The 16,988-nt window shown below is 34.7% G+C and overlaps 1 protein-coding gene across 3 annotated transcripts in view; it reads left to right on the top strand.

Annotated features, from left to right (window-relative positions):
- Window positions 1-16,988, top strand: part of GAS2 (growth arrest specific 2) — a 162,543-nt gene that overhangs the window by 37,335 nt on the left and 108,220 nt on the right. For all 3 annotated transcript variants that reach the window (XM_032166398.2, XM_032166396.1, XM_032166397.2), the window contains 2 exons: window positions 663-827; window positions 11,552-11,673. In XM_032166398.2, the coding sequence (XP_032022289.1) occupies window positions 683-827; window positions 11,552-11,673 (267 nt within the window). In that variant the 5' untranslated portion in view covers window positions 663-682. The remainder of the gene's footprint in view (window positions 1-662; window positions 828-11,551; window positions 11,674-16,988) is intronic.

Here is a 16,988-nt window from a genome sequence, read left to right as displayed (position 1 = left end):
CTTATCCTCTTTTTTAATTTTTAATTTTTAATTTTTTTTAATTTTTCTTTTTCTTGTTTCTTTGCCTGCAAGAGAGAAGTGTGGTAGAGAGTCTTTGGGTGTACCTCTCCCCCTGCTTCTCACCCAGTTCTCTAAATTGTGAGTCCATGATTGCTTGGCCGTCTCCAAAAAAGACATACTTTGCTTAACCTTTTAGGCTATATTTTTAAGGGTAATAATCATGTGTTTACAGTGAGTTGTAAAAATGCTGTCATTGCTAGTGTTCAGTTGTAAAATTTGGTGAAAATCTATGGTTTTAAATAGCCCAAACAATGGAAGTTAACAAATTGGACACTAACATTTTAACTTTTTCTCATGTTTCAATATGTGGAATTTCTTGCTTAGAAACTGGCTCTTTCCAAGTATATTGTTTCACACAAACTTCAAGCTTCTTGTTTGATTTTTTATTTGAACTTCGATTGCTGCTGTTTCCTACTAAGTGGTTGGCCAAAAGTGAGAGGGCCAGTACAGATAAAGCAAATAGTGTTTCATGCGGTTTAATAATTAATAAACTGAAATGTCATCAAAACACCCATGGATCCAGTTCATTATAATGTCATGATGACAACATTTTGTGAGAGAAGTCTGTATAAAAAGCAATTGCTCTTTTGTTTCCAAAACAGGTATTACAAGTGGATAAATAATGTGCACTGCTCTGAGCCCAAAGGTACGCAGTGGACCTGGCCTCTCTGATATGCATCAGTATAGCCAATGGCTAGCCAGCAGACATGAAGCTAATTTGCTACCAATGAAAGAAGATCTGGCCTTGTGGTTAACCAATCTATTAGGTAAGGTTATAAGATCTCATTTTGTGAGCAAAGATAACAGTTTTTGTTTTATTTTTCCTCCTGTAGTGTCCTTCACCTAAGCATGTGATAGCACCTTGGAAAGAAAGACTTTTATTATTTGGCATTTGCATCTGGGAAACCTGAAGCAGGTGGAAAATTTAAGTGAATTTCCCAATGTCTGTCATATTAACTGTGCTTAGTAATTCCAATATGACGCACTCAAATGTGGAAATATGCAGTCAGATTGCTTATTTTATCTATATGCTGGTCTGATTTATTTTTGGCTTTTCTTTCATGCAGCTGACCAATTTGACCTATTCTTTTGACATTGTACACAGGCCACAGTGTCTGTAAAATCTGGCTTCTAAATCTGGATTTCTTTGCCCTACTTTTACAGCACACCTTCTAAAACTGCTGAATACCCAAACTCAGGAACAAAATCATGTATTCTTTTTCCAAATGAGCTGACTAGAGTCATCCAACCCTGAACTAAAATTTTTCTTTTCCATTTGCTTTTGTTTTTAAGGTCTAGTCTAACAGTACTTTTACTGACCTCATGATACCTCCTGGTAAAGATGCCTTTCCTTTTGTTGCTGTTGTGCTTTCATATTCACAGGATAAAATTTCAACTATGTGAAAAATAGAATCACATGTTTAAAGGATCATCATATATCACAACACTATTTCCACTAGGTTTTTTATAGAGAATAAATTTAATTTAAATGTGAGAAAAAAGATCCCTGTAGACTTTATAAGATATAAGATTTGAGCATATCATTTGCAGGGGAGATTTCATCAGCACTATTTTATTATTTAAATCATCTGTCAAGGTAAGAGTTGTTATCCTCATTTTCTAGCTAATGAAACTAAAGAGCTTAGTGAGGCGCGCCCTGTCCATCTGAAATTTTAGCAAGGTTTGGCAGAGGTTTAGCACATTTTATCAGGGTTTTGCTTGCTCTCCATGGCTCTGGATTTTTTGCATGGCTTTTGTATTTATTTATTTTTTAGTCCTTATCCTAGGATTTCTTTATCCTATATTTCTTTTTTCTTCATGGTGTGCACACAATTTTGGCAACTCTGTAGTCTAACCAAGGCTACTGAATATGGGTATGCAAATTGTACCCTTCACCAACAGATAGTGAGGTCAGAAAAAGAAGAAGACACTCCCTAGAAAGACCCTGCACACTGCTATGGAAGTGTCTGCCCCAGAAGGAAGGGGCTACACCTTTCAGTAATTCATTCATGCAGAGGAGGACTTTTTATCTCCATCAAGGAGAGGGAGTTATTTAAGCCTAAACAGATGGATTTTTCTCTCTCTGCTGTCTTTTTGGGGTTCACTAATGATTGCCATATTAGTAATTAATTATTAAATTTGAGCTATCAGTTTTCAGATATAGGCAATCACAAATATGGTAGTATAGAATAAAAGTTAAGAGCACAGGCGCTGGAAATAGACTGCCTGTGTTTGAACCCCGCCTCTGCCACTTGCTAGCAGTGTGATCTTGGGCAAATTACTTACCTCTCTTGTGCTTCATTTTCCTCATCTATACAGTGGTGATAACAGTAGTAACTACTTTTTAGGGCTGCTGTGGCAGTGAATGATTAAAATATGTATAATACTTTGAACAGTATCTGGCCCTAGTAAACACTATATTGTTGTTATTATTATTCTGCTTATATAGTTCAGTGAAACAATTTGATTTTGTGCATGAATTTATTCTTTTTTTTCAACAAACATTTGAGTGTGCAGCAGCATAAGCATTGGTAAAAAAAATGGACTCTGGAATAAGAATGCTTCAATTCAAATCTTGGTTTTACCACTTATCAAGTGATACTGGGCAAGTGTCTTATTGCACTGTGTCTCGGTTATATAATCTGTAAAATAAATACCATAATAAAACCGACCTTATGAGATTGTTGGGGGTTTGAATGAGATAATTTTCTTTAGAAGAAGGTATGGCACATAATCAAGCAGTAACTAATAACTATTATCATTATTGTGTTCCAGACAGTCATCTAGGTAATGGAGGATAGTGATTAAGAATAGACATAGCACCTATTCTTGCAAAGCTTAGATTAGCAAAAAAACACAGTAAATAAGTAATTGAATATATAATCTATTACTTGTTATAAATACTAAAAGATACAAGTTGCAATTAAAATGTAAATTGAGGTGGGAGTAGGGCAAAGGATCAGAGGGCTTGTGAAATCTTCTTTATGGGAACGTATATTTAAACTGAAAACTGAAGATTAATAGCTAGCCAGACCAAACATGGGGTAAGAGCCTTTGCGAGGAGGGAAGGGCATGTGTTGAGGTAGGAAGGAGCTTGGTACATTGCAAGCAATGAAGCAAGTCTAGTTTCAACAGAAAAGAAAGAGGAAGAGAGTTTCATGAGACGTGTTTGGGCTAGATCATATATTACTTTGAAAATCATATTAAGGAGCTTATAATTTACAGTATGATCTATGAGAAGCCATTGAAATGTTCTAAACAGAGGAAGAGTGTGATTAATTAGAGTATAGCCTGCTTATACAGGTATGCTATAATGTCCTGTGACTTGTCATCAAGGGCATTTTATTTAGTGAGTGTGGTCATTTACAAGGCAGCTTGATCAGTGTGAGCAGCCCAAGACAGCCTCAAAGAATAGAGAGTCAGTGTGTGTAATGGAAAGATCCTTGGATTAAAAATCAGGAGACCTGGCTCCTAACTGGGCATCAGGAGACCTGGCCTCTGGTTCTGGCTCTGCTACTTGGTAGGAAACTTGCCCAAAGTCACTCAGCTATCTTTTCTGGGCTCAGTGTCCTCAACCATAAAATGAAGGGGTTGAAGTAGATGATCTCTAATGTCCTTTCCAGATCCAAAAGTCTGAGTTTTAGGAAATCCATCTCTTGTGACCCAGTTTGGGGTAGTTGAGACAGTCATTAATATATATATAAATAAGGAGAAGATTTACATAAATGAATGACTTTTTTTTCAAATTAAGACTTTTTAATGGTAGTAGTTATAACACAAATGCAATTGATGGTTTATGAAATTTTCTCAGAAAAGGAATCCTAAGAGAATCTCAAGATACAGTAAAGTTTGACCTTTGAATTGACTTCAGTTCATACAAAGTAGACAGATAATAGACTTCAAGTCAATACTCTCATGGCAACTTGAGAAGTGTACTAATAACTTGAGATTATTAAAAAGTAGTAAAACATTTGGAGGTAGAAAAATGCATTGTGTACTAGAATGGTGATAATAAGGAGGGTAAGAATAAATTTATAGTTATGTTAGAAGATATTTTTCTTACACTTAGATACATTTAGTATTCACATACTTTGGAAATAGAAAAATTAAAGTGAATTTTAAAATAATTTATTATTGGCTGTTTTGTCACTTCAGAAATATTTGCAGACTTTTATTATGCAGCTCTTTTTCAAGTCTTTCTTTTTATCTACTTGAAAGAGATAAAAAGTAAAAAACGTAAAAAGATAGTAAGTCTTGAAAGTAGCTTCGGAACTGATATAGCTCCTCTGAATTCCTAGGTGAGGTAGAAATTTACATATTAAATTAAAGCTTTTAATTAGGTTTTGCTGTTGTGCAAATTTGCTGCTTATTTCTACTATACTTGTCTAAAATGTAATTTTTTTTCCTTTTATGCTTTTCAAAAGGCATATTAATGATATTCTAAATTCAGATATTTCTGATCCTACATATAAACTGTCTATTAAAAATATGATTCCTTAAATAATACTCCATTTGTATTCTGATATTTTGATGGATAAAAATGATTCGATAGAGAAGAAAGTGATTTTGTTAGTTCATAAACCAATGTTCATATTCATATAACATATGTATGTATTATACTGTCATTTCCAGGAAATATACTTACTTAATCATTAATAGTAATAAATATCATTTTAAATTCCTAGGCATAGGATTAAAGCATCAACTGCAAACTTTTAAGCTAGCTGAAATTTATATATTAGAATATAAAATACCAGCTATCTTGTGATGTTAACTAGTTAAAATGAATAAGTGGTTTATAGTAGCTGGGATTTCTCTAGGGGGTAGCACACACTGATTAATGAGAAGATTATCATGTAATATTCACTGACTATTTACATATCCTTGGATATATCTACTGATCTTATAAAAAATACTCTTCACAGTCATAGTATGTTTTTGAATAATGGCTGGCACCATGGAGCAGTTTTGTGACCAACATTCAAAAAAGACAGCAAAGCAGTCATGAAGATCTTATCGTCTTTCTTTTTGTAAACTTTTTGTAAAGTTTCTTTAGCCATTGTTGCCTATTGTACATTAAATATACACATTTCATTTTTATTTTAGGTCTTTTGTTATTTTTGCTCATGAACCAAATATTGCCAATTTGTTATTTAACTATGCCCTTAGGGTATATTAGAACATGAAATGCATAAATAAATAAATCTTGGGGAAATTTTTAATTGTCATTGTGAGCAAACAGCATGTTATTACATTAACAGTCCTGGATTATGGCAACCACCCATTATTCGAATACATTAGACATATTCTACTACTTTTATAATTATTGATGGACTTTTTAAGAATATTATTGGCTTGGCTTTGATTATATAGTAAAATAAGTGTTCTCAAATTGTCTATTTCAAATGTATTTTTAATTTAAAATGATGGCTTACCTTTATTTTCAATTAATATTTGTCTAATGCTATATAAATTACATGAGAGTATATATATTTTAAAGAAAGGATTATAGTTGTTAAACATGAAATAAAATTGTTCTTAAAACTTATAGATCTTTAGGATATAGGCATATGTGTTTGGATAATGCAGGGACTTTGAATAAATCATCAGATATATTAAAAATCAAGTTGTGCTGAATTGATTTTACTTATGTTTAGAAAATGCATTGACAGTTGATGTCATGGTGATTTTCCCTTTCTCTGAGCTTTGTACATGCATATAAAAGAAAATGCAGTTGTTTTCCACTTAATATGAGCAATATGTAACATTTCATTTTTTTCACTTATTCTTAAAAATAACATTTTCAGCATTAAAAATGTAAGCACCTATTTATTAGGGTTGCTGCTATCAAATACAGCTACTATCTAATGAATTTGGAACAGCTTGCTTTTCTTTTTTCTTGTGGCCCTTTTACCAGATACTTATTCTGCAGAGTTCTCACATTCTTGGTATAGCCAATAAAAATTCCTTAGGACAGGTGGTATCTTGTGTTAGTTCAAAAGTTTACAGAATAACCTTCATGTTCACAAGTTGACACCTTTCAGAGCAGTTATCCTAATTTTGTATGTGACTTGTGCAGCAGAACCAGCTTGATCTTTTTTGATGTAAATGCAGGGTAGACACTTGAAAATCAGTGTGAAGCAGGTGCTGGTCTAGGGATTTTGCATATAATGAACTGTTTCCTATCTCACAAACTTGAAACTTTAGTCTCAAAATACTGAATAATTTTGGTTAAAGAGAGCATATGAACCACTTTGAATTCTCCAGTTAGAAAATATATTTGTATTGAGAAATACAGTGGGGATGAAAATAGAATTTGATAGTATCTGGATCATCTTTAGGGATTAAAAATATACCAACTTTCTTCTTCAGTGAATCATGCCAAATACCAGAACTTGCCTGAATGATATTGTTAGCCATTCTCCAATCTACAAGGTGGATTGCTATTCATTTTTCAGCACCACAATCTTCCATCCCAAGCTCTTTTTTCCCCCTCTAAAGAGGTTTCTGTGGTGTTTCTACATAGAAAAAGACTGTGGCATGAGGGAGAAAGCATTGTCATGGAAAATAGTCATTTGTGTATTCAGCAAACATTTAAGTAGTCCAGCATAGTGGCTAAAAGCATGGACTCTGAACCTAAATTGCCAAAGAGCCAAGTTCCTCTACCCGCGAATTAGGTGACCTGAGGCAAGTTACTTAATCTGCACATCTGTTTCATTATCTGTAAAATGGATATAATAGTAGCACCCACTTCACAGTTTTCTTGAGAAGACTCAATACATGAATACATGTAAAATGCTTAGAACAGTACTTGACATATAATAAGAACTCAACTGTTAAATATGATTATTAGAATTCTTTAGAAATTTAATACTGCTAATTTATTGGGAAGAAAACATTCTTTCTCAGCAACTTAGAAGATTAAAAGGATTATTTTTTCCAGGTGGCCCCAGTCTAAAACACTTATAGGCTGATACGTAAATCTTTATAAAAGTTATGGCAAACATATTTCTGGGAGGAAACCACTGATGTGTATGTGTATGCATGTTGATTATAGTTGCCTGGCAAAAGATTTCAGGCAGATGTCTATATCCCACCATTGAGCTATAATGTTTCAACATAAAGCAACTAGCCACAATATTTAATCAAATTTCCCGATTTTGATCTACTCGCAAGTTGTCATTCTTGACTAAATTAATCATGTGAAGAACAAATATCGCAATTATAAATTCAGGAAGTGAAACTATTACTTCTAGACTAGGACACTCTAGATTAATGTTCAAACCAATGTCTTTACGGACCAGCGCCAGTCAGGACTTTAACATGATTTAATTGTATTCATTTATTGTTCTTTCTTTCCCTACAAACACCAACCACGATGAAATGCTGAGGTTAGGGAAGAAATGATTCTCCAGTGCTAAAATCACACTGCTTCCAGTACATGTAGTCTGATGTGTTAAACCAGGTGCACAGTTTAAACTAAAGAAGATCTGATTCTGTGTAACAGAGATATTTACCTTTGTATGACTTTTACTTGAAAAAGTGTAATTATTTCTACACAGCCTATTCTCAAGAATTTGCCATGGATAAATTCAGCTACTTTTATATTGTTTTTTTTTTTTTGAAAAAAATACTGTTGATAATATTAATGTAATAAAGAATGAGATAATATATCATCCCCATATAAAGATTATAACTGATTTCTTACAATCACATATTGATTGTAATCATAAAGTATATATTTAATAATTTTTAATCATTGGAAGGAAAATATGTTACACATGACGTTATTTAAAAAAGTCTCAGACTTGTGTTTTTTCTTCATTTGAGGTAGTACATTTCAACTATAAAGTATGTAATAGTCTGTTTTAGCCAAAAAAAACTCACCTTTCAGAGCTATAAAATATACAGAATTGAAAGCTGACACCTAATATATTTTTCATTAGATACAGATGTTCAATGTGAAATTCTTTTTACAAGTGTTCATGAAAAACAGGATAACTAAAAAGATATAATGCATAAAAAGTAAAAATCATACCTTTTGGTAAATTGTTAATGGCTTTTTAATGAAAGCCATTTTTTTCTTTTTATGATTTACATGTTCTTTTAAGTATATTGTAACTATCTTATAACTTAAAATTATGAATGGAATCTTCAAATTGCCATCGAACTTAATGAAATAAGAATACATAAAGATCTATTACAAATGTAGAAAATCTTGCAAGTAATTTGTAAAGAAATAATTCAACAATTTAGAGTAAAGTTTATCTTCTTTATCTTAAAATTTAAACATATTTGAATAACATTATAATTAAGAAAATTATTTCTAATATTTACTTTCTGTAATTTTGTGAAATAATTTTCTTATTAGAAAATGTGGCCTGGCGCGGTGGCTCATGCCTGTAATCCCAGCACTTTGGGAGGCTGAGGCGGGCAGATCACTAGGTCAAGAGATCAAGACCATCCAGGCCAACATGGTGAAACCCTGTCTCTACTAAAAATACAAAAATTAGCTGGGCATGGTGGTGCATGCCTGTAGTCCCAGCTACTTGGGAGGCAGAGGTTGCAGTGAGCCGAGATCATGCCACTGCACTCCAGCCTGACGAGATCGCACCACTGCACTCCAGCCTCTGGCTAGTCACTTTCTGCTTAAAAAAAAAAAAAAAAAAAAAAAGAAAAAGAAAAGAAAAAAAGAGAAAATACAGGCCAATATGATGCATACACAATACAAATTCTGTTATGCTGGCTTTTTTGTATTTTGGGCATGCTACTTTCATTTCTGAACTGAGCTGCACACAATTTTGAAATAAAAGTTCTGCACAGGCTACCTGTGTGGTGAGTATTTAAAGCTACTGATGTTTTTCCACCTGCAGAAGTCATTATTTTAATTGGGGGCTAAAATATGAACTACCCAGTAGGGGAAAAAGAACATTTGTTTAAAAAGTAATTCTTTTTCCCTAAGACTGCTCCCCAAAATGGAAAAAAAAAGTCATTTTAAGCAGATGTTTCTTGAAATCCAAATATATTAGATATTGTGAGTTTAACTTAAATGGTTCATATGTTGTTCCAGTCGGATTTTATTTATTTATTTATATTTATTTATGAGACAGAGTGTCACTCTATCGCCCAGGCTGCAGTGCAGTGGTGTGATCTCTGCTCACTGCAACCTCCGCCTCCCAGGTTCAAGCCATTCTCCTGCCTCAACCTCCCAAGTAGCTGGGATTACAGGCATGTGCCACCATACCTGGCTAATTTTTGTATTTTTAGTAGAGGCAGGATTTCACCAAGTTAGCCAGGTTGGTCTTGAACTCCTGATCTCAGGTGATCTGCCCGTCTTGGCCTCCCAAAGTGCTGGGATTACAGGAGTGAGCCACCACACCCGGCCGGATTGTATTTATTTTAAGGTTCACGGAATTGAGCTACATGCATGTTTCTTAAGATAAAAGATAAGCCTTGAGCATCTTGGTCTAAAACTTTAAAATAATTTCTTTTTTTTTTTTTGCTTTTAACTTAACTGTGTTTCACAAAAATAATATTAATGTCTTCTCAAAGTTTTCTCGCAGTTTATTTCTTCATTTGTTCATTCACATGTTCACTTAGCACATTTACTAGGTGCCTAATATGTGAATAACATTATGTTCACCTCTGTAGGAGACACAAAAAATAGTAATAAAAAAAGATATACCTCAAGGTTTATAACATACTAAAGAAGACAAACGCTGCATACAAAACATACTACTAACAATAGAATACGTTTGATCAGTGCCAGAGTAAGTGATATTCATGAGTATGACATACGGAAAACAGATCAATGTGTACTGGACAAATCTCTTTCTGGAACTCTGATTAAAGATAGAACTTGTCCAAGGAGGTAGAAGGTAGGACATTGAAGTTGGGGGCCATACCAGGAACAAAAGCATAGCAGCAGAAATAGAAAGGTCTGCAAGGGGAATCTGTGAAGGCAGCCTATAGATAGATCACGGAGCAGGGTATAGGGATGTTAGATGAGAAAGATGGGTTAGAGGAATATAGGGAGACCTTTGGATATTGGGTTAAAGTGCTTAGTTTTCGTATTCCAGGTAAAGGAGAAAATTAGGGATTGTGCAATAAAGGTGTCTGGAGAATGCCTCAGTGAGGACGGTGTTTAACCATCTTAATTTTAGCAGTGAGCATGGTATGTATTGGAGAGAGAAGTTGAGGACACAAAGAATAGCCATTGTTCTTGTTGCTAGAGGTTTAAGTATCACATTATGAATATTTTTATTAAGGTTATGACATGAGAAATAGAAGGAAGCTTAAATCTGTAGGACTTCTGACTAATAATTTACAGAAACAATAAGGCAGGAAAATGGAATATTCTGAAACTTAGATTAATAGGAAACAAAAAAGGAGGGGGCTTTGAGAAAGATATGTTTTGAAAGAGTATATAAGAAAGCAGTGCAGTGGCACGATCTCAGCTCACTGCAGCCTCTGCCTCCCAGGCACAAGCCATCCTCCCACCTCAGCCTCCCGAGTAGCTGGGACTGCATGCAGGCATGCACCACCATGCCTGGCTAATTTTTGTGTTTTTGTAGAAATGGGGTTTCACCATGTTGCCCCATGGCTGGTCTCTAACTCATGAGCTCAAGCGATCCACCTACCTCGGGCTTCCAAAATTCTGGGATTACAGGCCTGAGCTACTGTGCCCAGCCTACCTGTATTATTTTAATCAGGAAAACCATTTCAATAGCATCTAGAGATACGGTTTTATACATTGGCCATGTTATTAAAGTTCCCAATGGTGGTTTTTAAGAAATACATACATGGCTGTATTTTAAATTAAAGAAAATTGATCTGGCTGGGTGCACCCTAGATTACATGACTGTAACCCCAGTACTTTTGGAGGCTGAGGCTGGAGGATTGCTTGAGCCCCAGGAGTTCAAAACTGCAGTGAGCTATGATCCTGCCACTGCACTCCAGATTGCGTGACAGAGTACAATCCTGTCGAGAGAGAGAGAGAAAGCAAGAGACCTATGGCGTTCTTGTAGTCAGACATACACCTAACAAAAAATACTTGTGCTGCATTATGTCCTGCCTTGTGGGTCAAAGTAATTGAACGGGCCACTGAGGATGAGAATGGAATGATTAATGGAGGCCAAATTGTGCAATCACTGATAAAGCTGGCTCTTTGAGTTTTGTTGGTTAGTTTTCATTCCCCTTGATTACTAAATGATGGAACTCTTTCACCCAGGATATCATTTTGCCACCTTTAATATGAAATAAAACTGTTACGTAGTTAGCACTATGTTATGAAAATATTAAATGTTGAGATTCTTGCAACCAAAGGAAGATAGAAAATTCCAAAGAAATGACTATTTCTGGTAAGCTCCTATCCCAGCTATGTAACTCAGCTAGAATAGCAATTTTAGTGATAAAACTGTGTCAAATATTTTATTTAGTGTGAATCTGACATTTGATTTTCCTTTTATAATGCTTCTTTTTGTTATTTCAGGGAAGGAGATTACAGCAGAAACTTTTATGGAGAAGTTGGACAATGGTGCCTTGCTCTGTCAACTTGCAGAAACTGTGCAGGAGAAATTCAAGGAGAGCATGGATGCTAACAAGCCCACAAAGGTAAAAGATCCCAATGCAAAAATCACTCTTAGGTGGTAGATTACATTTATAATTGCTTATAAATTGTGTGTAATTAAAAAATTTATTGTGAACGGATGCATCAAGGTCTATACTAACAACAAAGTACAGAGTGTTCTTTTTAATTAGGTAACGTGTTATTTGCACTCTAATTACATAAATTGCATAATCCTTTTGGTGAATATAATTAAATAAAAGCTTATGAAAAATGATGGTATTAAAAGAGTATTGTGTATAAACTCAATGAATCTGAAATATTGATTAAAAACTTAGCAGAGAAATAATTGTGTCATTAGGCAATGCACAAATCTAGCCAAGAAAGATTTACTGAATAGATCTTTGTTTTCAAAAATATTATGGCAGAATACTAGAACAAAATTTCTGGACTGTAATTTTTTGTTTATTCTAAATAAGTAGTACCATTGAACTAAGTAAATTTGGACAAATTATTTTATTTCTAACTGCTCAGATTTCTTTTCTCCACATTAATTCTAATATTCTTTTCTAGTGATTATAAACACTTGATGAAAGTATAGTGTTTGACTTTTTTTGAAGAAAACAAGAGAGATTGTACTTAATTTTTAATAGAGAATGAAAAGAGATATAAAAAATATTAAAATAATGTTGGCCAGGCATGGTGGCTCATGCCTGTAATCCCTGTACTTTGGGAGGCTGAGGTGGGCAGATCACTTAAGGTCAGGAGTTTGAGACCAGTCTGGCCAACATGGCCAAAACCCGTCTCTACTAAAAAAAAAAAAAAAAAAAAAAAGCCTGGCATCATGACGCATGTCTATAATCCCAGCTACTCAGGAGGCTGAGGCAGGAGAATCGCTTGAACCCAGGAAGTAAAGGTTGCGGTGAGCAGAGATCACGCCATTGCACTCCAGCCTGGGTGACAGAGTAAGATTCTATCTAAAAAATATAATAAAATCAAAATGTTGAAGACAATTTAAGACAAAAAGCAACTGTTAAGCCTTTTCTGCAACTCTGACAGAAAAAATAAAAGGAGTGTGTGTGTGTATTGCCACTAAATTTATTTTTTAAATATTTTATATTACTCCGTAAAGTATCATATAATATACAAAACCTCCCTCTATTTTTTTTATTTCTTAAAAGCAGCTCTATGAAGGTATTAATTAATTAAGTGGCTCCCAAACTTTGCTGCACATTGGAATTACCTGAGCATCTTTAAAAAAAATGCTGAGAGCTGGGCTGGATGTGGTGGCTCGTGACTATAATCTCAGCACTTTGCGGGGGTCAAGGCAGGCAGATTGCTTGAGCTCGGGAGTCAAGATCAACCCGGACAACATGACAAAGCACCATCCGTAAGAAAAACACAAAAAAGTTAGCAGGGAATGGTGGTGTGTTCCTGTAGCCCCAGCTATTTGGGAAACTGAGACGGCAGGTTCAATTGAGCCCAGGAGGTTGAGGTTGCAGTGAGCCAAGATCACAACACTGCACTCCAGCCTAGAAGACAGTGAGACCCTTTCTCAAAAGTAATAATAAAATAAAATAATACTGAGACCTGGATCCCATGCCTGAACATTCTGATTTAATCCCATAGGGTGAAACCTGGGTACTAGAATTTTTAAAAAGCTCCCCAGGTGATTCTAATGTGCAGCAAAGTTTGGTAACCATGAATTTCTTTTAATTTTCTCCTTAATTGGATGGTTGAAGACTCTAAGTAATTTGTACAAGATTGGCCAGTAAGTGACCCATCAAGAATTTGACACAGACAACTTTGCAAGTTTAATGCTCTCTCATTTTTGTTCATTATGTCATTACGGGTAGCCCAGGCATGAGGAGACTATTTATGAAAATGCTTTGTGTCAAGCTTAATGTTAGGACACCAATTTTTCTTCTGCTCTCATTTCCATTGTGATGTAACTGGCCTCTACATCAGCTACTGATGAAAAAATATAATGCCAATAAGAGGACAATTTGTATAGAAGGTTTACTGTAAAGCAATGAACAGAGGGAAATAAGCTGTGGTGCCCAGACTCTTGAAAGCATTACCTTCACATTATGAATTTCCTGAAACTTGTATTGCTTATTGTTGAGGATGGAGAGCCCAATGCCTCAGTGTTAAGAATCGTTGAATCCTCCAGAGTAGTAAAGATTAACCAACTCTATTAAGGCTGTTGTGCAGTTTTCTGGTTTTGCTTTGTTTGTAAGCCTTTGCTTTTTTAAAACAGAAGCAAAGATTCCCAAATAGATTTGTAATTGTAAGACTCAATGTAAGATAACCCTAAAGCATTAGCCTATAGGTCAAAGGCTTTGACATTAAGTGCATTTTGCTTGGGTTCTAATTTTATTTATTAATTGGACGTGTCTGAGCTGTACTTTCCTTATCTGTGAAATAGGATTAATAATTACGTATATATAGCTTCCATAGAGCATTGCACAAAATAGGGCTCTTGATAAAATCTCTTTTTGATAAAATCTCTTTTCCTTACATGAAAGATAAGAGACCCTTGTAAGTATTTTTGATTAACTATAAGAAAATAAATACTTTACAGTCTACGGCCATACCACCCTGAACATGCCCAGTCGCGTCTGATCTCGGAAGCTAAGCAGGGTCGGGCCTGGGTAGTACTTGGAAGGGAGAAAATAAACGCTTTATAAATGTTTGTATTTAGCATGAGAGCTGCTATGTGCAAATATGTATACATTTGCCCCAATCTCCATGATAATATGGAATATTGAGAATATTTATGGATTGAAAGTTATGTAAGTACTTTCCTTTTAAACAGTTATTTCAATATTATAATTTTTATAATAAAACTATAAAACAAAAAGAAAAGAATTTTTTTCAGTTGGTAGAACTGCAGCAAATTATTAAACTTGAAATAGTTCCGTGAACTTGAGCAAATTTTTAACTGAATATAAAGCTAAATTTTTTTCTGATTGTGATAAAGGTTTTAGTATAAAACCTTAAATGTGTTACTTGAACAAGTGGAGGTTTCAAAATACTTATTATCATCTCACCAAAAAGTCACATGCACCTGTATGTTCACAGCAGCACTATTCACTATAGCAAAGACATGAAATCAACCTAGATACTCATCAATGGTGGACTGGATAAAGAAAATATGGTCCCTGTATACCATGGAATACCATGCAGCCATAAGAAACCAAAATCATGTCCTTTGCAGAAACATGGGGGCAGCTGAAGGCCATTATCTTAAGCAAGTTAATGCAGGAAGAGAACCAAATGCCACATGGTCTCACGTGTAAGTGGGAGCTAAACACTGAGTACACATGGACACAAAGAGGAGAACAAAAGACACTGGGGCCTACTCGAGCAGGAAGGACAGGAAGAGGGTGAAGGTCAAAAAACTACCCATTGGGTTCTATGCTCACTATCTGGGTGATGAAATCATTTATATACCCAACCTCAACAAGGTGCAATTTCCCCATGTAACAATCCTGCACATGTCCCCTCCGAACCTAAAATAAAAGTTGAAAAAAAATACCAATTATGACCTCACTTTCACTGCTCAACACATCAAATTTGATCTGAGGTAAAAGTTGACACAGTTGCTCTTGACTGAATTGCCTTCTGTGTTCTTGGCAGCATTTATATATTCACAACGGACTGCCAGTAATATGCAGCTTAAATCAATAATAACTTGTGCTTTACTGTATGAAAAGTGCAAAGATGACTACATTTTCTTTTCTGCCTTTTATAGTAAAATTTTAAAAGATGAAAAGCCAGAAGGTTAGTATGTATATCTTCATGGCTACTATTGTTCATAAATATACTTCTGTTAAACTCAAGATTTTCAGTCCATTTTTGGTCTAGAAACAAAAAAAGTCTTCTGAGATTGTAAGCATGTTGATGTTGTTAAATCTAAATACAAATTTAAACAATAATGGATTCACTACAACCCAGGTAATTAGGATTACAGTGAATATTTCCCATGGGAAAAAATGAAGCCTTCAAATTGAGTATAAATAGTCTGGAGGTTGCAATAGTAGGTCTGCTTTTACACGTGTGTACACTCATGTGTTCATGTATGTGTTTGTATAGAATTATTTCTCATTTTGGCATTTTGAAGTTGAGAAAAAATGGTGGCGAAAATAGATGAATTAGTCGATACATTCTTTGAATTAATGAAACTGTGCATAGGGAGATGTTGAAACAGAATTACTTTTAAAAAACTGACAACAAACTTGATTCCATCCAAAGCCATGCCACAGGAAGCTCTCTGTAATTTTTTTTCTAGCAGCTTTAATCTTATCTCCTCATTTTCATAGCAATATTTTTTACTTTTCTTGGTTGATAGTTAATTTGGAGATTTTACAGCTGTGTAAACAAATTTGAACGAGTAAGTTATGCCTGGTATGTGTGAAGTATGTTTGTATTAAGGATGATTTAAATGCTCTTAAATCTGAAAGTAAATTTTAATAAATGTTAGTTCACGTATTTAATATTTTAGATATAAATCCGTGACTCTTTTATATCCAGCTTTGGTTTGATAAAATACTCTGAATGGAAATAATTCTGTCCTATGATTCTTTCTTCCCAGACATCAATAGGTCAATTTAAAAATAGCTTCTTTACGTGTGTGAGCTCTAAGTAGTTAATCTTAGCCTTTGTGTAGTGGGCCATTTTCTAACTCTGCATGGGAGCAATGCAGAGATTTCACAGAGTAGGGCAGTAGATGGGTGGAAGCATTTGAGACCAGTGTGCAGCCATTTAATGTGTAATTTTATTTAATTCATTTATATATACTATAATATTATGAATTCACTGTAATTATAAATCTTAATATTTCTGGAGTTGAGGATGTTTAAAGGCAAAAATATAAATGAAATGAATCTTTTCAATATCGTTTTAGGATGAGAAAACCAAACCAAATGACAGGTTTAAGGTTACATTTTATGCCTTTTGACTCTGAGCTACCCGATCGAAGTTGACATCTCTAATCAAGACAGGGGAATTGTTACATTTATGCATGAACTTTCTTTTCCTGGTCCAAATAGTATTCCACCGTACAAACCCCTTGCTATTGTATATTTTCTCTCTTTCCCCCACCCCCACCAATCACAAGTTTGCTGACTTACGCAAAAGACTCTCTCAACCACAGGGCATCAGCGTGGGGCAAGACATTCAAAAGGTTTAACCTCTCCTTTTCTACTAACTTTCCTTTGCATTTGTCTCATTTATTTTGAGTCTCTTCTTCAGACATCAGAGTTTCTCTGGGTTCAGAGCTTCCTCTGACTTCAAAGAGCCCTGAGTGGTTAGATCAAGTTTGAAGCAGATGAAGGAGGGGGGAAAAAGGAAGTTCTGT

Source organism: Hylobates moloch, unplaced genomic scaffold (genome assembly GCF_009828535.3).
Source record: "Hylobates moloch isolate HMO894 unplaced genomic scaffold, HMol_V3 SCAFFOLD_11, whole genome shotgun sequence".
In the NCBI taxonomy this organism is placed as follows: Eukaryota; Metazoa; Chordata; class Mammalia; order Primates; family Hylobatidae; genus Hylobates; species Hylobates moloch.
This window is presented reverse-complemented; position numbering and strand designations above follow the sequence as displayed.